Source organism: Chanos chanos, chromosome 16 (assembly GCF_902362185.1).
Source record: "Chanos chanos chromosome 16, fChaCha1.1, whole genome shotgun sequence".
Lineage (NCBI taxonomy): Eukaryota > Metazoa > Chordata > Actinopteri > Gonorynchiformes > Chanidae > Chanos > Chanos chanos.
The window spans coordinates 11,520,379-11,543,656 of NC_044510.1; the positions used below are offsets into that span (position 1 = coordinate 11,520,379).

General features: G+C 45.6%; 1 protein-coding gene and 2 non-coding genes across 4 annotated transcripts; all 3 read right to left on the bottom strand.

Moving 5' to 3' along the window:
- Nucleotides 1-1,604: 1,604 nt before the first annotated feature.
- Nucleotides 1,605-21,689, bottom strand: kpnb1 (karyopherin (importin) beta 1). Of its 2 annotated transcripts, XM_030793550.1 has the most exons (23): nucleotides 21,615-21,689; nucleotides 21,391-21,525; nucleotides 20,176-20,234; nucleotides 18,209-18,391; nucleotides 17,626-17,826; nucleotides 15,909-16,061; nucleotides 15,173-15,232; nucleotides 14,764-14,853; nucleotides 14,456-14,566; nucleotides 14,099-14,200; nucleotides 11,982-12,206; nucleotides 10,985-11,176; nucleotides 10,415-10,545; nucleotides 9,030-9,177; nucleotides 8,086-8,157; nucleotides 6,402-6,546; nucleotides 5,404-5,486; nucleotides 4,580-4,687; nucleotides 3,748-3,891; nucleotides 3,222-3,327; nucleotides 2,626-2,740; nucleotides 2,330-2,491; nucleotides 1,605-2,087 (listed from the first exon to the last, which is right to left on the bottom strand). In XM_030793550.1, coding segments are annotated over exons 2-23 (2,631 nt in total). In that variant the 5' UTR covers nucleotides 21,431-21,525; nucleotides 21,615-21,689; the 3' UTR covers nucleotides 1,605-2,086. The 2 variants fall into 2 exon arrangements, with proteins under 2 accessions (XP_030649410.1, XP_030649409.1); XM_030793549.1 differs by having other exon boundaries at nucleotides 21,391-21,689.
- Nucleotides 3,425-3,571, bottom strand: LOC115829945 (small nucleolar RNA SNORA79). Its single transcript, XR_004026018.1, has one exon. It is a non-coding gene; the product is annotated as a small nucleolar RNA SNORA79 (small nucleolar RNA).
- On the bottom strand, nucleotides 5,140-5,285 carry LOC115829944 (small nucleolar RNA SNORA79). Its single transcript, XR_004026017.1, has one exon. It is a non-coding gene; the product is annotated as a small nucleolar RNA SNORA79 (small nucleolar RNA).
- Nucleotides 21,690-23,278: the final 1,589 nt, after the last annotated feature.

Here is a 23,278-nt window from a genome sequence, read left to right on the forward strand (position 1 = left end):
TCGCAAATGAGTTGCTATGGAAACGGAAGCCACTTCTAGAACATTCTTCGGCTACCGTTGCAGATAATAGGGAAAAGAAAAAAAAAAAAAAGACCAAAGTACCACAACTGCTAGGGGAATGTTTGATATCATTTTATTTCATTTTATTGTTTTTTTTTCTCTTTCATAGCAATGGAAAAATATAACCTTATACAAACGTCTCCGATCCACACTCCTTTTTTTTTTCTTTTTTTAATTTTTTATTTTTTAAACAAGCTTGGTGAGTGACCCTTTTCCAACTAAGTGCAGCGAAAAACCAACAAATGGAAAAAAACCAAACCTAAGCACATGAAAGCCCAATCAACTAGCTCAGAGATCAATTACAGCTGTTTTTTTTTATTATTATTATTATTATTATTTATTTGCATCTTTACAGCAACTGCATCATGGTTTGTCCTATATTGCATCTGTCCAAAAAAAAAAAAAAAGTTAACATTTTATTTGCCCGTTTTGGATCGATTTGGCACTCTTTCCTGAATTAAAAGTCGAGGAGACAGTATTTTATGTCAAATCTAGTGCTTTTTTTTTTTTTTTTTTTTTAAACTCTGTGCGCAGGCAAGGTTCCCTTGTGTATATTCCTAACGCAGCGCTACGAGATAGGAACATGTAGTCTTTTGCCTCACCAAATGCTTAGTTTTCTTCTCTCTTTACCGGAAACCGGCAAGAGAGGGTCGATATAACCTTAAGAGCCACCACACTGAAGCCGATAACAACTTCGATGCCTTTTGAAGAAAACAAACAAACAAAAACAAAAAAACAAAACAAAAAACAAAAAGGAAAAAAAAAAAAAGAAGAAAAAAAAAAGAGAAATAGGTGTTTTAACATTTGCCAGTGATTTCGCCCGCAGCAAAAGAAGGACTACCCCCCTCTTTGCTAAATTCACTCAAGTGCTTCTCAAAGGTCACCGACTGACGGCTTGCCCCCAGTCTCTCCCACACACGTAGGCTACGAAAAAAACGCGTCTCACTGAAGTTGTGTCAAAGCTATTTACTAAATCGCTTAGTTATTATTCGTTTAGTTTTGAAATAAAGGGGGGGGGGGGGGTAGGGGAGGGGGGTGAATAAGAGAGACAGCAAAAAAAAAAAGAAAAGAAAAAAAAAAAAAGAAAACCCCCCTCTCCCTCACTCACGCAGACACACTCGTTCGTCCAATATTCCCCCACGTTTACAGCCATCATCAACTCCAGCAGCAATCTTCACCTTTTGTTTTTTTCCATTGCCGAACAACACTTTGTGTAATTTTTTTTTTTTTGGGGGGGGGGGGGGGGCGTAATTGTTGCGTTAAACAGGGGTATCGTTTCTGTTCAGAGTCCACAAACCATCTATATATAGTGCTTTGTATGAACGCAAAAGAAGGAGGGGGGGAAAAAAAAAGAAAATAAAAAATAGAAACCGAACGGAAATGGTTCTTCCACAGATCCGTTTAAGAGCAAAACGTGTCAAGTCCATTCTTTTCTTTTTGCGGGGAAAAAAAAAGAAAGAAAGAACAAAAAAAAAAAAAAGAAGGAATCACATTTTGGCAGTCCCCCCCCCCCCCCCCCCCGCCTACTTAAGATCCTGCGGTTGACTAATTTTTTTTTTTTTTTTTTAAGTTTGTAAAGAGTTTCTATACAACTAGCCAGTTACAGCAATCCAGGTTTGAGGTGTCCCAAGTTACGTCAGGTTCGGTCCATAGGAGGCAGGAGGAAAAGGGGGTTTGGGGGGGGGGGGGCAACTGGAAAGGGGCAATAAAGGTTTATTTGGAGGGGGGGGCGACTGCTTGACTGCCGGCGACTGCTGGAATTGTACTCAGAAGGTGGTGTGATGTCAATCCTCGCTCGCTCTCTCTCTCTCTCTCTCTCACTCTTTCTCTCTCTCTCGCTCGCTCTCTCTCTCTCTCTCGCTCGCTCGCTCTCACTCGCTCATATTCTCAGACACTCATCTCAGCGCACGCTTCACTTCTGCTTTAACTTGTATGCGCAAAAGACAGAAGAAATTCCAGTGGGGTGTTTTTTTTTTTTTTCATTGTTCATTGTTGGATTTTTTCTGTTTCCCCAACCAGCTCGAAATCTGGAAGAGAGAGAGAGAGAAAAAAAAATTGCTGTAAAAGAAGAAAAAAAGAAAGACACAGGCACAAGCTCTTCAAATTAAGGCAAGTGAATATTTTTTGGAGAGGTGCTCGAAAAACCCATCCCTCCCCTTTATAGTCACATCACACACACACCCCCCCCCCCCCCCCCATGCTAATCTCTCAGTCGCAGCCTGAGTTAGGAGGTAGGCAAGGCTGGATCTCGGGGGACGGTGGTACCTACCAGGCTTGGCTCTTAAGTTTGCGAAGCTCCTTGGTGGCCCATGTGGCCAAGGTCTTGGTTTTGCTGGTCTTGGACCTCCGACCCTCCGTCAGCAGGTCGTTGATCTGAGGCCTCACCTCCACCAGCTTCATCACGTCTTTGCCGAAGACTGTACAAAGGTCGCTACAGGTGGGGAAAGAGACAAACACACACACGCGCAGAGACAGTGAGTGAGACTTGTGGTGGCTTGTCAGATGTCTCGTACGTTTGGCAGGTTTTTAAAAAGGCTGTGGACCTGCTCGAAAAAAAGAATTTACCCGATGAGTCCGGCGGCGTTGGCCACCACGCCGTCAGAGTGATCCTCGTCCTCAGCGATATGGTGGATAAAAGAGAGGATGAACTCCACGCGAGGCTGAACCAGCATTACGTCAGCTGAGAGAGAGAGAGAGAGAGAGAGAGAGAGAGAGAGAGAGAGAGAGAAGGGGGGGGGGTGTCAAAAATCCCCTTCGCTGACTCAGACACTATAGACGCAATTTTCCACACATGTTTTAACCCACAAACTACACGGCCATATAAACAGGCAGACAAGCTTTTTTCGTTGTTGTTAGACCGATACAATGACAGAACGTAGCAGAAAATTACAGTACGTTTTAAAGATCACGCACTGTCAGAAACTACCGTTCTGAAGGAGGAGGTGCTGTGCCAGAACAAAAACATGAATGTGGGACAGCGCTTATGTGTGTGTGAGAGTCCAAATCAGCCCACGGAGGGCTGAACGGAAAGCCACACAAAGTTGAGGCGCGGTCAGGTCTGCTGCTGTAGACGTGTGTGTGGGTGGGTGCGCTGTTACAGGTGCGTGCGTGTGCGTGTGGGGTCATGGAGTTAAAATGGATGTGTCTGCATGTCCACTCACGGTGCACGTTTTCCTGGTCTCCTTTCAGGCCCTGGATGATCCCTGTGTAAGCCTCTAAACAGCCCTCTCTCAGCTCATTCAAGTAGTCCACCATGTCATAGTCTGTCTGTTGGGCAAGGACCACACAATACACATGGTTAACCCGAGGACTGAACCAGCGCAGCGTGAGGACGGACAGCTGCTTTGGGGGGGTTTTTTTTGTAAACTGTAGAGTCCCGCAAAAACCAGGGTGGAGGGAGGCAGTCCCCGCTACCTGGCCCACCCTGGGTGAAACAGACTCTGGGTTTAGTCTGTGACGACATAAAATCCTGACATGCCAAAACTACGAGCAGCAGGAGGAACTGTCGTCAGGGGAAGGGGGAAAAAAAAGCAGCCTGCAGAAGGTGAGGACGCATAACAGAGACAGTGAAAATGTGTGTGTGTGTGTGTGTGTTGCTGCATGCATATGACCAAATTAAGAATTAAAGAAAGTGAAGAGAGTGAGAGAACGAGTGAGTGAATGTGTGTGTGTGTGTGTGTGTATTACCTTGTCCACTTGTGCCTGAGAGGCCTGCTGCAGAGTATCTAGAACAATCTCCAAGTACTTCTTAAACTCTCCTCCGATAGCAAGGGCGATATCACCAAATGCAGACAGGATCTGAGGTTTCACTGACCTGTGTACATTCTCATTCTGCAATCACACAGAAACACACACACACACACACACACACACACACACACACACACACACACGTTAAAAGACTTGGGAACACGTCTCAGTCCTGTTGGATCAGAGTGTCTCACAATGCAGAGGGTTACGACATGGAACGACAGAGAAAGAGCCCGCATGAAAACGAATGTCATTTCAGTTAAAGATCAGTTTCAGTGTGTCACAGAAATGCGTTTCCTCCACAACAACATACAGTAAACTGTGACAACGCTCACATAAATGACAGTACGTTTAGAACCGAAGTACAGGTTATCACCCATAATGGAGGAGATTCTGACTGAATCAGTGAGACTGGTAAGAGACAGCCTTGTTTAAACTGCAACGCGTATTTCTGACATAAAATCCTCAACGTTTACCCAGGGTGTTCGAGTAAGGGGATTTAAGACAGGCTTATGAGAATGTAGAGAAATGGATTTAAGGCTGGGATTTGGCTCTGAAGTGTGGAGTTCAAGGACTTCACAAATACCCGATACGTCGGTGCCGACTCAGTGCCAAAAGTCAGAAAAGGCCACGGCGCGCCCTTCCTACAGTATCGGCGGCACTGAGCAGAACCTGGTTACCGGGGTTCCGGGCCCCGACCGAACCAAAGCGGGGGGAGGAGGGAAACTTTTGACCCGGGGGTTCGCACGGATCCTCCGGGAGGACTTACTCCGAGGTTCTCCAGCAGCAGCTGCATGATCTCATCGCAGTAAGGCAAAATGTTGGCCATCAGAGCCCGACACAGGTCGCACACCAGGCCCACAGCAGCCAGGCACACCTGTGGACACACACACACACGCACGCACGCACGCAGACACACACACGCAATCAGGGCTGCATTCCACAAAACACCAGACGTCCTTCTCTCTTACTCTCGTACTTGGTCGACTCAGATAACGTGCCGTTTAAATATTAACGAGAGGATAAAGTCGGCCTCCTCCGTGCCAAGTTCGTTATCTGGATGTTCGGATGATGCGCTTCTGTGACGGGAGTCACATCCGCTTGAGAAACTTGTCTGCTTTGTGACCTCACTACCTGAGAGCCACAAAGCCCTGGAGAACTTCTTTAAAGAGAGAAAACTCTGACTAAACTTAAGCTCCAAACAGAGCAAGTATTAAAACATTTACATCAGCACAAAGACAATGTTTGATGCTCTAGTAATGAGGGGGACTCATTTAATTTCATTTCCAGATACGGTCTTGCCGTCAAAACATTACATTTGAGCTAACTGTATGTAGAGTCCCGCAAAAACCAGGGTGGAGGGAGGCAGTCCCCGCTACCTGGCCCACCCTGGGTGAAACAGACTCTGGTTTAGTCTGTGACGACATAAAATCCTGACGTGCCAAAGCTACGGGCAGCAGGAGGAACTGTCGTCAGTGAGAGACAATGGAGTTATTCACCCCTCTGAGGTTTGGGTCTTGATGTTTAGCGGAGAACAAAAAGAATTCTTGGGCTGGAACTGTTCAAAAACGTGAGATGTGAAAGAAACCAAACCTGATATTCAGCGTAGTTTTTGAGTCCGATAGCGAGGAAAGGTTTGAAGGCATCCATGTATTTCAAGAAGTCACTGCCCAGTACTGTAGAGATTAAAAAGACAAAAAAAAAAAAAAAAAAGAAGAGAAAAATGACAGTGAGTTAGCGCCCGAGGGAGAACAGAAAAGCCGCGCGATCACTTCCTGTGTTAGAAGGCAGCGATGACAACGTCTAAATTTGACTCCTACAAACGACTGGACAGGAAGTTGTTTGTCTGTCCTCAGAATAACACGCGACTCCTTTTTTAGGTCAGCCTAGCTGTGTTCGGCACGTCCATTCAGCCGCTGCGCAGACCGCTATATGGTGAGTCCGCCATTTTGTAACGCTGTTCGAATTCTCTGTAACTGTAAATTGACAACGCTATATAGCATCGCGAGGCAAAATGTAGCGTACAAAAGCAGTACCCTACATCCATCGACTTAGACCATCGAGCATTACGACCTGTCTGATGCTCTGGCGTTTGTTTATGCGACAGAGAAAATAATTACGCCTATCCGGCGTATAATTATATAGCAGCGTAACACCCAAATAGTGTCTGAAATGTATCGACAGCTGTCTGCCCTTATGCCCTAATGAGTCTTCTATGCAGCAAACACTACACAGTGAGTGAGAGAGTGGACAATCCAAACACAGCTTTTGTCTGCTCAAAAAAAAAAAGAACAAGAAACTCTTTTGTTTAACTAAAACCAAATCAATTTAAAACAGCTCGTTTTTGTAGTCCACACATCTGAACGAGTGACTATCAGTGACAGCGCAATCTCATTTCCTCGAATGCAAAAAAAAAAAAAAAAATGTTCAAGGTAAGACAGATATCTGAAAGACAATAACACCAGGAGATGATGACTACTCAGTATAACCTCGAAGTGAACCGACTGAATGAGGAAGACGACTACATCAGGCTAGATTTAAAAAAAAAAAAAAAAGGAAAAAAAATCCTGAATGAGCGAGCGGTTCCTCACCTTCCACTAGGGTGCTGACGGCCATGAGCGCGTCCTCCTGCACGCCCCCCGAGCCCGCCGTGCTCTGGAACATCCGCAGCAGAGACGCCATCACCACGTCCGAGATCTGCAGGGCGTCCTGGTGCTGCACCTTCCGCAAAACGTTCTGTGGGAAGAGCGGCGGACACGGGATAAGAGACGCTGAGCCGTCTGGTTTGACCAGCGTTTAAAATAAGGATGTCCATACGTGTTGGGTTTACTACATTAGAGATAGAAATATTTAGACATGCTTAGAATGATAATGTGGGAAAGGCTGTGTTTAAGGGGTTCCTGAAGGGTTATTTATTTATTTATATATATATATATATATATACCTGAAGGGTCATTTGTATAGGTATATATATAGATCTGGTATAAATGATAATGTGGGTAGGGGTGTGGTTAAATGGGTACCTGAAGGGTCATTTGTATAGGTATATATAGATCTGGTATAAATGATAATGTGGGTAGGGGTGTGGTTAAATGGGTACCTGAGGGGTTATTTGTATAGGTATATATATAGATCTGGTATAAATGATAATGTGGGTAGGGGTGTGGTTAAACGGGTACCTGAAGGGTTATTTGTATAGGTATATATATAGATCTGGTATAAATGATAATGTGGGTAGGGGTGTGGTTAAATGGGTACCTGAGGGGTTATTTGTATAGGTATATATATAGATCTGGTATAAATGATAATGTGGGTAGGGGTGTGGTTAAATGGGTACCTGAAGGGTCATTTGTATAGGTATATATAGATCTGGTATAAATGATAATGTGGGTGGGGTGTGGTTAAATGGGTACCTGAGGGGTTATTTGTATATATATATATATATATATATCTGGTATAAATGATCATGTGGGTGGGGTGTGGTTAAATGGGTACCTGAAGGGTCATTTGTATAGGTATATATAGATCTGGTATAAATGATAATGTGGGTAGGGGTGTGGTTAAATGGGTACCTGAAGGGTTATTTGTATAGGTATATATATATAGATCTGGTATAAATGATAATGTGGGTAGGGGTGTGGTTAAATGGGTACCTGAGGGGTTATTTGTATAGGTATATATATAGATCTGGTATAAATGATAATGTGGGTAGGGGTGTGGTTAAATGGGTACCTGAAGGGTCATTTGTATAGGTATATATAGATCTGGTATAAATGATAATGTGGGTGGGGTGTGGTTAAATGGGTACCTGAGGGGTTATTTGTATATATATATATATATATATATCTGGTATAAATGATCATGTGGGTGGGGTGTGGTTAAATGGGTACCTGAAGGGTCATTTGTATAGGTATATATAGATCTGGTATAAATGATAATGTGGGTGGGGTGTGGTTAAATGGGTACCTGAAGGGTTATTTGTATAGGTATATATAGATCTGGTATAAATGATAATGTGGGTAGGGGTGTGGTTAAATGGGTACCTGAAGGGTTATTTGTATAGGTATATATAGATCTGGTATAAATGATAATGTGGGTGGGGTGTGGTTAAATGGGTACCTGAAGGGTTATTTGTATAGGTATATATATAGATCTGGTATAAATGATAATGTGGGTAGGGGTGTGGTTAAACGGGTACCTGAAGGGTTATTTGTATAGGTATATATAGATCTGGTATAAATGATAATGTGGGTAGGGGTGTGGTTAAATGGGTACCTGAAGGGTTGCACAGAGAAGGGACTGCAGGTCGTTGAACTGGATTCTGTCTGACGTGCTCTGGATGTGAGACTGGACGGAGGGGGAGAAAAAAAAAAAAAGTCGTTCGTTAGACAGGGGTGCTCCTCAAACATAGAGGCACAGGGTAAAAATCATCTACCATCCCTGTGGGGACAACCTGAACCTGTGACAAACCAAAATCTACATGTCTTCACTACCGTCTTTTCTTTACTGCCCACCATCACTAAAGGTACTGCTCTACAGCTAAACCAGTCTAGTCTTTTACGCCCTTTTCTTAAACAAACAAAAAATCTCTTCTCATAGAGAAGGGGTCACACTCCTAAGTAAGGCAGAGGTAAAACATGCTTTAGGTTGTTGATTCAGTCGACTGGAGAAGGTCTCAAAGTGCCTCTAAACCAGGGGTCTCAAACTCCGGTCCTGGAGGGCCGGGGTCCTGCTGCTTTTTGTTTTCACCTCTTAGTTACCTGTTGATTTTCACCTTGAAAACAGGTGTGGACACTCTTCAGCCAATCAGAGATTCTATTTAGTTGATCTACAAGAAAAACAGCAGGACCCCGGCCCTCCAGGACCAGAGTTTGAGACCCCTGCTCTAAACCATCAGACTGAAGAGTATTCAGGTGTACAACAGAATCTTGCTGGACTACAACATTCAATGACAAGACAACCAACCATCCTGTTTTAAAAATGGAGATATTTCAGGTCTCAGGCACTAACAGAGTTCTTGCCGCAAACCCATGACCAACTCGATATTCCGCCATATTAACAGCAAACAGCTACAGCTAGGGGTAGAAAAAAAACATCGTTGCTGTGTTTGCTACGTGTGTTTGCTACAGCCTGCACCCAAAGCGCACGTCCCATTGCGACCCGACGGCCCAGGTGCTTCGGGGGGGGCGCTCTCGGGCCCAGGGCTCGGTGTGACTCACCTCCATCTGCAGGACCTGCTGCAGGCGCTCCATAATGACCAGGGTGGTCTTCTGCACGGCTGGGTAGCAGTCTTTGGCGCTGTTCTTGACGATCTCCATCAGGGCTTCGTACGCCGCGCTGCGCAGGTTGTTCTGGTGCCCGTCCGGCCTGCCGGCAGGGAAGGTAGTCAGGTTTTACAATACAGCGCGCTACCGGACGCCGGCGTCCCAACTAACGGGCTTTTATCGCGTAGGGACGGCAAACGAGAAACGTTCTACGAACGCAGAAAAAAAAAAACCAAACACCTCAGGATCTTTACTGCTTGTGCCTTTTCTGAAAGGAGTCTTTTGGTTCATTCATAACCCAGTTCTAAAGAGCTCAGAGAGAGAACCGTCAGAGAAAGATGCCCGGAGAGCGGGCCAAATCTCTTGCGGTGCTGGTCATCTTAATTTGTGGTGGCTGAACCGTGCATTTTCTCGGCCGTGGTTAAAATACGAGAGGGGGCAGAGGAACGCTTAGGATAAAGGCCGTTACGGATTCCGCCGCGCCCGGCCGTACTGCGCCGCTCCAAGAGGTTGCTAAGCAACTGGACGGCAAACTTATGCGCGCTGGCAAACTGTTCCACAGATGCCTTTCCGAGCGCCGTTGCTGGAATCGGACTTCGCGGTCGCGTATTCAAACGAATCCAACAATGGATATCAGCCATGCACTTTGTCCAAATATAGCAGTTACTGCACTGAATATAAAATGTATGGGGGGAAAAAAAAGGAAAAAAAGAAACTTTGGTGCTTTTTCTGTTGCTGATATACCTCAGTGACAGGCTGAGGGAGTGGGGGGAGAGAGAGAGAGGGAGAGTAAAAGGAGGAAAGTTGAGAGTGGCTCTGTTAGCAGTTTCACACAGGAGCTTTGACTAGAGATCTTCTCAGCGTGAGAGTGTTAATGTGGGATCGTTTTTTTTTTTTTTTCCCCTCCTGTGCTGACGTTTGACTCTTAAGAACCGTGTCTTGGCAGGTCTCAGATACTGTGGTAGGGTTATGCATCAGCACTGTCAGAGTGGTGCATGATTTCTCCTCATAGACCAGACACGTTCTGACAGATCCAAAACATCATCTCCTCCTCATCCGTAACTGGCTGTGGCCAAACATACGGCTCGTCGGATCACCTTTTAAGCAAAGGTTAAGCGCACTGGTGACCCGACGCTGTACGCTTAAGTATTTGAAACCTTTGATTTTTCCTGCTTTTGAAGTCAGACAACGTAAACTGAACTGATTTAACGAGGACGACATGATTGACGTTACTCGTACATCTCAAAACTGATGTTGCATAATCTCAGCTCGACGGGACACACTTTCACGGACGCTCTGAACGGGGTTTTTTACGAGACCGCCGCGAGACAGGGACGTACCTGTCTGTGGTTTCCAGAAGTTTCTGTACGATGAGCTCGAAGGAGGAGGAGAGGCAGTAGGTGCTGGGCTCTTCTTGGTCTTCTGCAGCGTCGGTGGCTTCGTACGCGGCCTCGGCCAGGCTGGAGAAAGCCTGAGGGAACAACGGGGGGGGAACAAAAACAAACCGTTTTTCACGGAGCACGCGTCAAAACGCATTACGTCACATTTCCACTCCCGCTACGAGAAGACGAGAGCACAGAACGCTCTCCTCTGCCACTTCCTTCCTCCTCGGCAGGTTCAGCGTGATATTGACGGCCGTATTACAGCGACCTTGTGTACTGTGATATTCTCCCTAATACACTTCAAGTACTTATCTGACGGAGCTCAAAGCCCATCTACTCCCACTAGTGGCTGAAAGCTTCCACATATACATAAACACAATCAAACACTATTATTAATTTTAAAAAAAAATGCTTAAATGAAATCATGCGATAAATCAGGGGAGAGAACACCTAGGAACAGAAAAGGTGATGAATTTGACCGGGTCACGGAGAGAGTGGTAGTGGGTCTGTGGTTGGGGCGTGTCTTACCCAGCAGACGTTGGATGCCACGCGGGGCTCGGCCCCCAGGCCCTCGATCAGGCACTGCAGGAGAGGGGCCAGGTACACCTCGTTTATGGCCGCCTCCGGCAGCAGCTCACAGATCCGGCCCACCGTCCAGGCCGTGGTGTCCCTCACCACCACGCTGGGGTCTTTCATTAGCTCGATGAGGGTGGGCATGGCCTGTCCAATCACACACACACACACACACACACACACACACAAACGGAGATGCCTGTTTAATAAGGGGGAAAATAAACCTGCTCTGGACATACTGACAATTTGACTTCATAGTCCACAGCAAATATTCAGATATTCGTGACCGAAACGTTCCTTTCCTTTAGTGACAAACCCTACAACAAAGCCACAAAAAACATAACACGTACATTTTAATACATCCCTCAAAAACGGACTCCTGTGTTCTGGATGTCAAAGTGTCATCTTATCCCATTGTTTTTTGGGGCTTTGTATCAGTTTACTGACTAAAGAGGTGAGTGGGTTTGGCTCTGGGGTGAGTCTCAGTGTTTTAGCAGGTCTCAGATACTGTGGTAGGGTTATGCATCAGCACTCGTCAGCGTGGTGCATGATTTCTCCTCACAGACCAGACAAATCCTCTACGAGCCAAACTCTCTCACTTAGCACCATGTTATTATTACCAGTTCAATTTCAACTCAGCGTGAGGCCAGACAGTTGAGCACCGCACCTGTGGAAACAACGCGTTAAAAAAAAACAAAAAAAACTCCCATTCTTTTTTTTTTTTTTTAAATCAATTACAAAGTGTTTGAGTGACCGCATCTGTTTGGACATGCCTCACGTCTGCTGCATTTTGGAAGAACACCGACGAATTCGTGTACCGCGCCGAATACTAAAATGCGGTCAGACCTCATCCAAGTAAAAAATAAATAAATAAATAAAATCCAAACAAACAAACAAAAAAAAAACCACCCAACCCCACCACCCCCTTTCCCACACACACACACAGGGTTACCTGGATGACAAGGGGTTTGAGTTGGTTGAGTTCGGGTCCTTCCAGGATGGAGCCGAAGGCCATGACGGAGGCGTCGCGGTACCGCCAGTCGGGGTGTTTGATGTTCTCTTTGATGAAGGGCAGGACGTGGGGAACCACGTCATCCTCGCAGCAGGTGGCCAGCAGCATCAGGCACACGCCCGCCGCCTTACAGGGGTTCCAGTCGTCATCGTCATCGTTCTCATCCTGCCCCGAAACGCACGCACACGCAAACACACACACACGCAAACACGCACACGAGCACACAAAACACACACGCACGCACACCACACACGCGCACGCAAACGCACACAAACACGCACGCACACAAAACACGCACGCACGCACGCAAACACACGCACGCACGCAAACACACGCACGCACGCACGCAAACACACGCACGCACGCACGCAAACACGCACGCAAACACACGCACGCAAACACACACACAAAACACACGTTGTAATAATTGCAGGAAAATAAAAACTCTCAGCTCGTCACTTCTCTCGATGGAGACATTCAGAGACAGAAGGGGCGATGTGGGTTCTGGAAAAGAACCAAGCGGTCCACGCTTCTTAACTCTCTAGAGGTCAGTCTGTACTACTTTTGGAGAAGTCTAAGGGAAAAAAAAAAACATAAAAACCCCACAAAACAGATGTTTTTTTGTGCCTTTATACGACGGGCTTAATGTGTCTCTCTAGAACTGTGTCTTGGCAGGTCTCAGATACTGTGGTAGGGTTATACTTCAGCACTGTCAGAGTGGTGCATGATTTCTCCTCATAGACCAGACACGGTTGTTTTAAACCTATGTTTTCCCAAAGAAAAGAGAGAGGAAAAAAAAAAAAAAAAAGAACTAGGTCAAGGCATTCTCTAGGTTGTTTGAAGCACTGATTCCATACTAAACCTGTTGTGCGCCAACGAAAAGTAGTCAACTTGAGGACAATGAACGCATTTGAAACCTGCCCCCGACCCAAAAGGATTTTAGTACGTGCGTTGCAACTGTAAAGGATTTGGATTATTTTTGCTCCTGTTCGCAAATTAACAGTAGACTTTGAGTCACGTGTGAGTGTGTTCCTGGGTTTGGGTGAGGGAGGTTTCCCTCTGCAGAGCCAGGCCAGGGTTTGATACCAGAAGCGGTTGTCGTATATGAGGGGAAAAGATACGACCCCGAAGCGGACGGTCAAATCAGAACCACCCAGATCTCAATCAAACCTAAAGGTGACACAACCGAACTATGAAATACCACCCCCCACCATGTTCAAAACGACATCAGATCATTAGGGACAGGTAAAAATTTACCCTGCCGAAGGGTTTTGGGAGGCCGGTCCAGGTTTGAGTATCGGTTGGAAACGATGCTATATCGATGCTATTTAACCGTCTGTCCTTCTGTCGTTTTTAAGTCACGCGTGTCAGTTCTTGGCCCTTCTCCCGGCGTTCCAAAGCGCTGCGCATTTTAAAATGTCTCCCTGCTGCGCTCTTCCTGATTCAACTCATCAGCTAATTATCGAGCCTTTGATTGGCTGAAGCAAGGAGGAGGCGGGAGTAGGGAGAAAGATCTAGAATGCGCCGAGATGTGGGCCTCCAGGAGCAGGATTGGGGAAAACACTGTTCTGTACGACTATTTTAGTCATAGCCTGGAGCCCTGTCAGGCACGAGACGCTTTCAGATTTAAAGGCACGCGGAGCTTGAAAGGTTTTGCCGCACGTTTCCCATCGACGTGAACGATGGAACTGATTACAGAGGTCACCTTGTGAGAGACGGACCTGTTCTGGCTTAGTCAACCATCAGATCCCACCCTCAAAAAAAGAAAAAAACAAAAAAAACCCCAAAAAGCTCCTGTTTGTTACATAATGTGTCTTGAACACCAAAGACAATCTTTAAATTCACTTTTTTGTTCACGCTGACAGTCAACGATAAAGCAGATAGCTATGAGCAGTCTCTGTGACTCTCACTGCCAATTCGCTTTTCACTGATCTAGTCCAAAAATAGTTCAGTGCTCGCAGATGAAACGACAAGGAGATGATGCTCTATTAGATAGCTCAGAGATTTAATAAGATAGGAGGACGGAAAAAAAAAAAAAAAAAAAGAGTCCATTTTACCTGCTTGGTAAGCGTCTGAGTGAGAATGGGTACAAGGTACTGCAAGGCTCCTTTGGCGTAAAACTTGCTCGTGTGTTCCGGGGGGCGGCCTTGTTCTGACGCCTGGGACAGAAACAAAGAGAAAAGACAGGCCGTGAGACAGACAAGGTCTTAACGCTGAGGACGAGCGGGCTGTTTGGAATGGAGTTATTATTAAGCGTCTTTGCGGGTTCCGATTCCGGAAAGGCCGGGAGCTAGAATGCTCCCGGGGATTCCGTCCTGGCGGCGCGTCCCGGGTTCCGGGCCCCGGAGAGCCTCATGGAGGCGCTGAGCTGCGGGAGAGGGAAAAGGGACAGGCCCGGTTTAGCGTTGGCTCACCTCGGACGCCTCGATGGCTAGATCCATCTCCTCGTCGCACACGTTGGACCAGAACTCGATTCCTTGTAAGGCAACTTCATCGATGTCGCTTTTCATAGCTTCTATTGTGATCTGTAAGAAGGATTAAAACTAATAAACAAACAAACAAAACGCTTACAAAATAAAGCTCGGGATTTGAGAAGAGCAACCACATTCTCCCAGAATAATCAAGACCACGAACACTCATGACAATTTGAAGTTAAAGCTGTGAACACAAAGCAAAGGGGGGTGTGTGTGTGTGTGTGTGCTCTCATGGTCTTTAGACTCACCGCAAACAGGGCAGGACCCATATACGTCTCCATGTACTGATAATACAGGGACATGATTTTCACCAGATTCTGTAAGGCAGCCACTCGTACCTACAGCGGGACAGGTCACAGAAACCTTTTACTGTCAGACCAGTACTAAACAGAGAAATGAGGACATTAAAAAATAAAAAACGCATGAGGTCCTGTCTCTGGTGTTTCAGTAACGTAACGGAATCAGAATACACTGTGATTACCGTGGTCACGGATTCCAAAAAAAAAAAAAAGGGGGTAAATTGATACACAAAAGAAACGGCCTGGGCGGACAGTGTGACAGAGTTCAGAGGACCGGTTTTCGGTTCGTGCCATTTAGCTGTAATCTCTTTCCAGATTATTAACGGTGAATGAAACCCGAGAGGGCCGAGATACTCACCCTGGTGTCTGGACACTGCGTGGCCTCACAAACGACCTGCATTATAAAGTGTCTCTCCGTCTGGAAGGGGACAAAAAAATAGACAAAACAAAAAACAAACGCCGCAACGTTTTTATTCTGGTGGGCACCGTGACAACTGACATTTAAAAAGAGAACTTTGTATATGATCAAAGAGGTGTTAAATGTATTTCTTAGGTGAAAAACCCCCCCGTGTGTGTGTGTGAATTTGGGAGCGTGACTTAACAGGTTTCCAAAAAAGCCCGGTTGATTAACAGAGCGCTGGCCTTTCCACGTGCCCTTATAAGGTAGGAGAGCTCTTGGTTGTACACAGAAAATTTCTTAGCGTAAGAATGTCCGTGTAGGAACGTTTTGTTTTTTTTTTTTCCTTTTGTAATCCTTACAAATACTATAACTGGCGGAAATGATCTACTGATCCAAGATCAGCACTCTTAATCGTCGTTGCGTGCCTACGTATTACATAAACATATCCACACATCTCTCTAGAACCGTGTCTTGGCAGGTCTCAGATACTGTGGTAGGGTTATACTTCAGCACTGTCAGAGTGGTGCATGATTTCTCCTCACAGACCAGACACGACCTCTAACAAGAATACTCTAACTGGGAAAACGTTTTCCTCTAGCGAAGACGAAACAGCGGGGTCCCTGATGTACACGCTGAATATCTTCTACTCCCTCTTCGGTTCGCGCACGCTTGAGAAAGTTCGAGAAGGTTGTACCTCCTTGTCAAAGTTAGCTTTGGTGAACTCCAGTGAGTTGAGCAGTGCGTTAGTGGCGGCCAGTTTGACGTTGTTACTGGGTTCCTCCTTCCTCATTCCCTGGATGATGGCGGTGAGGATCTGGTTGGCGCTGTCCTGGAGGTGCTCAGGTTCCTGCAAGGACAAACCACAGGTTTATATGACAAATCTATTGCTGCTTCTCCTACGCGCGCACACACACACACGCACACACACAGGCACACACCCCTCTACCTCTGAGCTATAGGCTGTGGTTAAGCAGCTTAACAGGAAGCTAAGATTGAAAATGTGACACTCTGGGCAATATGTAACTGAATTCTTATACCGGTTAAACCAGCCGATGACGCTGAACAAACAATTACTGCTCAGGGACTATTAATATAACACCAATGTAATGTGCAGATACTGATTGTACTGGTGTGCAGCTTTTGGGGGAAAAGATGCAGTCGCTGTGGTGACGCCTGTTTGGCAGGTCTTTAAAGGAGGAGACCGACTAGCCCCGAAAAAGGGGGGGGGGGGGGGGGGGCACAAAAAGGACACGTGCTATTGGAGTTTTCAGACAAGGCCCAGTGGCGCTGATCACAGCCAATAACAACACTCAGCCCTCTGGAGGCTCACACTTGGTTCTGAGGACTGAGACCTGAGACAGTGGTCGCCAAACCTTGCCCTTACAGAATCCTCTCTCCTGTTCCAGTCGTAATCCGCAGCGGTGTCTGAATCTCGATGACGGCAGGCTAATTTACAAGCCGCGTCAACGTCTGAAACCCGCGCCGTACCGTGACGCCGAGCCTACGCCAGCCATATACGCTGGCATTTACAGGACGGCGCAAAAATAGACGTAAAAAAAAAAGGGGAGAAAATAATTAGCACAGGGAGCAATTGTGTGTCACTGTACCGGCTGAGTCAGGGTGTTATGTCAGAGACTGTCTGTTAAAAACAGCCTCCTACTCACACGGACGCATGTGTGTGTGTGTCAGCAATGGGCTTTAATACTTTCATAAATAAGAGTTTGCACGGATTAACAGAGAGGAGAAGTATCCATATGATTACCCATACTCGGGTCCAGTGACGGGACTGCATACATCGATAAGGGTTAGCTAGCGAGTCAACATGTTAGCAGTAAGCTCTGCAACGGTGTAATTTACAGTTGTGACTCTTACATATTCAGACACTGATGTGAACATGTAGACAGAGCGAATAAAAATGTTGCATCAAGTACTGTGTCAAAAGTCCTGAAAGGTCATGTCAGGGCACTTTATGCAAAAAAACAAATACCAAGATTATTTTCACATCCTTGTGACTGTTGGCAAGGATAGATGGCCACTGGCCACTGGATAGATGACCGCGACAGACGAATTTGTCTAGATTTATGTGAAATCAACAAAAGTTGTTTGAAGCACCAGTGGCTTCTCAGGGGGCTGGGGCTTCGCTGTTCTTAACACTGGGCGGCTTTTTTTTTCCAGCGCATATGCATTTTCCCCACATTTGCTCGTGCGCCAATATTAACCACGACATTTACACAACATTTCATTGAATGATACCCAAAATCTTAAAAAGCTGATAAAAACAATAATAATAACAATAATTTGGCTTTGGGGAAAAGAGTCGGGCTGGCCCTGTTGTGATAAAAAGCGAGAGGTGGGTTTAAAAATCAGACCAGAGGCAGTCGTGCCGAGAGAGAGAGACCAAAGAGACTCACGATGTCCTGACAGATGTATCCGATGGCCTCCAGGGTGGACTCCTTCATGTGCTCCGTGCTGCTGGGGTCTGTCACGTTGGCCACCAGCTGGGGGATGAGCTCTGGCCACTGGGAGACTGGGATCTCTGCGCAGGCGATTCCGGCCACACACTGGGAGGCCGAACTGGGCCGGTACGTCTCTGTGCCCAGGGTTTGGAGAACCTGCCGGGGGTGGGGGGGGGGGGGGGGGGGGGGGGGGGAGAAAGATGCATGAAGGCCTTGTTTTCAATCCTGGCATTTCTGTGAATAGGGAGGGAAAGAAGGCTTCTGTCTGGACAAGTGAATTTTCACACAGTAAGAAAAGTCCCAGCTGTTAGTCAAAGGCCCTGTGACATTTGGCTAAATTTATACATTAACCATAATAATAATAATAAAAATAAATAAATAAATACATAAAAATGCAGAAAACAGAAAAGCGCCAATGACATTGAGTGGTCAGAAATGGTCATTGAAGTGCGTGACAGAGAGTGGGGGGGGGGGATTAAACGGACATACAGGTGAAAGAGGAGGACACTGGGTTGTCAGAGCTAAGGGAAATGCCTACATAGTTCTTGATTTCCCTGCGTGCGTTGGCGTCGATGGCCAGCCATCTCTGTTGGTACCGTGTCTTCACATCTGGGTCCTTGGAGGTCAGAGAGTTCTTCACCTGGAGGCCGGCAGCCACGCGCGCTACCTGTGTGTTCCCTGGGTTAGCCAACACCTTGGATAGCTCCACCAGGAAAGTGGGCTGTGGGAGAGAGAGAGAGAGAGAGAGAGGGAGAGAGAGAGAGAGAGAAAGAGAAAGAGAGAGACAGAGACAGAAAGAGAGAGTGAGAGAGACAGAGACAGAGAGCGAGAGATGGCATCAGCTGTGGGTGTGTATATTTTATCTGGGCTTTAAAGCAGCATATGAAACATCCACAAGAATAAGACTGGATTATGCACCACACATTCAAACCTCTCCTTAAATAAGACTCCACAAGAAAGTTCATCAAACAACACTTTCCGTGCATCTGTGAGGGAGCCACCTCACACACTGCTTTCTTTCGGTACATGCACTGTAAAACTAAAAACATATAGCAGGTATAGAACTGCACTCTTGACTCAAAACTGCAGGTGGCAATAACGCTCTGATGGAAACCCCCGACAAAAATCTGAGGTGATCGGACAGGCATTTCTTTCATTTCTGTGACAACGTGGTTTAATAAAAACACAACTTCCTCTTCATGATAGAACAGTGATAGAGAACGAGCAAGACTTGCAATGCTCTGTCAATCCAGTTTAAGATCGTAAAAGCCAACAGGAAATGTATCACAGGAAACCGATCATGCTGGGTCAAACCGTCTCAACCTCAAGACTCAAGATTTTATACCTACGTGCAAATGAGCCAAATAACGCTGAGTAGTGATTGGATTACGAAGACGAATCAACTTTTGATGGTGACTAATTATACAGATAAACATGACAACACAAGATACATAAGCCTGAGCCTCAAACAGGCTGAATTTCAACTGCAGCACATCCTCCAACCTTTACCTCATCTGTTCTTTTTACTTTTTCAGTACGATATGCATCAAATATCATTTATGCCAAATATGATACCTTCGTAATCATTCAAACTGAAAATGAGTCATATTTCTGCACCACCTGAAGATACCATAAAACACCAGTGCTGGTGTATGTTCTGGTAACCAGGCTGCCCCGTTGGTCGAAAACAGGGACTGATGAGAAACCAAATGAATCTGGGTATTTCATAATTCTACAGGCAACCCTGTTCCTAGCATTCCTGAACAGACTGGTGTGTTGAGTACCTCCCACATGTTCACCTTGGTTTCAGAATCATCTGCGGTATCATGCACATCAAGAAATCATTTTGCCTAGGGAACCTACCTACACACCAACTATATCCAGTTAGAGCTAGAGCATCAAGTACAGCACAAAAAGTACTTGTCAGCAAAATATCTTCGCCCCACATTACAACCACTACAAAATTTTCTCAAAATGAGCCTTTAAAAGGTTCATCTGCAGTGGTGAGTGTGTGTCATTAATGTCCCATCATTTAGAGGTATAAGGAGGCTAACACATTCTTTTCATACGACCCAGTTTTTTTTTTCTGGTGGGTGGGAGAGGGGGGGGGCTAGATCCACCCCGGCATTCGAGCCGAACAGAAAACCGTTCCTGATTTCTGCCAATCGATTTGTCAAATAGTTAGCATATAGAGGCAAAAAAAGTGCTATTCCCCATACGGATGCGTTATTTGCGTAAAACAAACATCTAAATGTCTGGGGGACAGTAGACAGATGGTTATAGTTATGGGTGTAGCAGGCTAGCGTGGTCGCCCAGCGTTCGGAATCCATTCATTCCCAAAAGCTGCGGCATGACACTGCCATAATGTGGAGGCAGGAAGGGCCCTGTCCTAGACGCCGGCAGTTCCACGCGTTCTCATCGACTGTAGCTTATTCTGGCGCCAGACTCCGATGTGACCGGCAGCCACATCAACACAAGGACATAAATAAGGCAAAATCTACTTACCAAATTTTCAATCGCCGCCTGCTCCAAAAACTTCTGCGCCGCCTCCAGCTCATTCCGATCTGAACAGAGCGCGAGGGGGAAAAAATGTTAGTTGCAGTGTGCACAGCAAGCACGAAAACTACAAAGTTGGCTAGCCGGCCAGTTAGCTAGTCAGAATCCAATGCAACTCAGTTCTAATTCCTCTCACCAATGAACGGTAAATTCGTTTGTCAGACAGTGCATAATTTGAGTTTCTGTCCATTTGTCCTAGCTGCATTGAAGGTTTGAGAAAAGCCGGAGCGCCGCGTCCCCAAAATGCTTTCGAATACACTCCATTTGAATTGCTAGCTCGCTAAGTTCTCACTAGTACAAAGTTGATGGCTTTCAACTGCCTATAGTTTCGCTATTGATTCGACACAAGCTAACTTACTACATGGTGTCACATTAAGTTTCATTGCGTTAAGCATCGAACCAAAGTTAGCAACTATGCTAGCTATGCAACCTGCCAACCGTAAAGCACGAAACCCTGACAACTTTCATGTTCAGCTAATAAGCTAGTTCTAGGCAAACTGACACTCAACCGATACGTCTCTGGGTTCACGTGAGGTCACTAAGCTCTGAATAAAATGTGCAACCTACAATTTACTTGTTATAGATGAAAAATTCTCAATGTATGTTTCATCTTGAGACCAAAACGTGGGCCAGTTCAGATTTCTCCCACCATCGCTGCTGTACCACCTTAGCTAACGCTTCAAGCTAGTTAGCCCATCTAACATAAGCATGCTACAACATGTTGGTAAAAACCAACCAGATCTAAATTCATACCCACCGTGACGGAAATGACTGTTTATCTGAAATTAGCTTACCAGTGTATTTCTATAGCTCGTATAAATGCCCACGCCGACCCCAAGAAACAACTTTATGGACGTGTAAGCAACAGCGTGGAAATCATGGGCTAGGAGTAACAGTAAATGCTATACCCCCGTGTGCTACTGCAACCTTGCTAAGTTAGCTAGTCGATTTAGCTGACGAGTGTGTAAACTGAATAGTGAAGCCGCATCCGCGTTGTGAGCAGGCCGAAACGTTAGCCGCCTTGCTAGCAACACATTCCCCTCCCTCTTTATCCGACACAACTTTTTTCCTGTTAGCAAAATCCAATTCAAGTGTGACAAGTTACAAGTGTGTACTGTTTAGATCCTACACAACACAAACAAATATAAAACGTAGAACAATCACCTGGAGACACAGTTTTTTCGAGGATTGTTATTAGCTCCATTCTGTCCCAGCCACTCTTCACTGAAGTAGTCGCTAGCTGGCTAGTTAGATTGCCGCGCACAAGTCAAACCGGATTGTATTTCTTCAGTGTTGAGCCTATGTACCAGAAGAATAAAGCAGATGAGGAAACGCGCGAGGAAAAACACAAAAGCCCGATATTTCCCAGCTGATGAGTTTCCACGTACTATTTTCTTTCTAGAATTACTTAACGTAGGAGAGGATCTCTAAGGAGCAATGCCGCTCGTTCTCATCCTGTGTTGTCGGGAGGGAAAGGGCCGCGCTAGACTCCCGCGGAAGGATATCACGCGCCGCCGCAATGGCAAAAAAAAAAAAAAAAAAATCCTCCTCCCTCCCGCGCGCCACCGCCCCTGAAGTCTATCTCGCGCGCGCGCAAGCACCACGAGAACCAAGGGGCCGATTGTATTTACGGTCCTCGGGACTGTGTCACAGGTGTACAGTGACACAGGTGTCCGTTCCATTCACGAATTCGCTTATTATGCATTATTTATCACAATGGCCATTATAACAATGAAAACCATTGTCCTATACTGTACAGCTGTACCAGGCAATATATTGCATTAAACTTTGCTCCAGTAGGCTATTCTTTTTTTAATAACAGGACTCTCTTCACATCTGTGCAGCTTAAATTAGTCTTATGCTCAGCGTCTGAAAAGACTAATTTTAAAAGTCAAAAAATATTCCTTTCAATGCTTCATTTAAATTAACAACCACTTAAATGTCATGCTTGAAACATGAGACTACAATGATATGGTGAATGCCTTGCATAGTTTTTGGATTCCCTGCTTTATAGACTGTTGCCTGTTTCTACATAAAGACATATATGTGGCAACAGGGTCAACTTGTTTTGAAGCACATGTTAAAACTGTGCTTGACAAGGAGCTGAACCTCATTCGTAGACTTGTATTTACTTGACTGTAATGCCATTAAATTGGAAGTGAGATACTTCTGTACCTGTAACATGGCATTAAAATGACCATGGAATAAAATGCCACAATGTATACACGGAACATCTAATGCTCTTAGCCTTGCAGTTATTATGTAAGTACCCAGGTATTAGAGATGATTAATATGAAGTGGGACAAGATTAAAAACTCTTTAAGTATGTTAGCCTTCACATGGGGATTCTGGTGTCTCATGTGCAGGTTCAGTCAGTTAAGAGACTATCAAAGTGGAAAAGTCATACTAAATTAGGTTTGCTGTGTACACTGTGTTATCTTTTTCTGCCCTTGGCATCAACAGCATTAACGATTAAAGGGGGACACAAGCGCTTTGCATTAACCACTGTGCTCAACCGCTGCTAAAAAGCCTAATTTTTCACCATTGTGTCCTTACCTTAATAGTGGTCGGGTAAGTTAACAGCTTTTGTGCGCTATTTGCTGAATCCATGCATTGGCAGAAACATCCAGAGCAGCACGCGTGCTCGTCGGACTTAAAACAGAGGTACTGATTTGATCATGTCTGCATTTCCTCCTGGTGTACTGCTATTTCTAAGGTAGTGCTCACGTGTTCTTCTCGGTGCAAAATCACTGTTCAGCGGCACAATGCCTCTTAACGTAATGTTTTAGAAACATTCAAAGCACCGTTTGTACTCTTCGCCTGCATCTTTATGTTACCGTGGTAACAAGTCCTATGGTATAGGTGATGTCTGTACAGATTTGACTATGATTATAAGCATTCAAGTCCATATTTTATTTAACATAATTAATATTGCAGTCATTGTGATCAGCTGGGATTTCAATATACACAATAGAATTGTAACATTTTAAGCCCCCCCTCCCCCTCCTGAAAATCCAACAACCCCAACCCCCCCACCCACCCCACCCCACTG

What these genes read in the sequence shown, in the direction of transcription:
- kpnb1 (XM_030793550.1), bottom strand. Translation starts at nt 21,430, where the DNA reads ATGGAGCTAATAACAATCCTCGAAAAAACTGTGTCTCCAG. An exon ending in TCAAACCCCTTGTCATCCAG is followed by an intron (nt 11,177 to 11,981) that starts GTAACCCTGTGT and finishes GTGATTGGACAG; the next exon opens with GCCATGCCCACCCTCATCGA. An exon ending in AACGCCGCCGGACTCATCGG is followed by an intron (nt 2,492 to 2,625) that starts GTAAATTCTTTT and finishes CCCCACCTGTAG; the next exon opens with CGACCTTTGTACAGTCTTCG.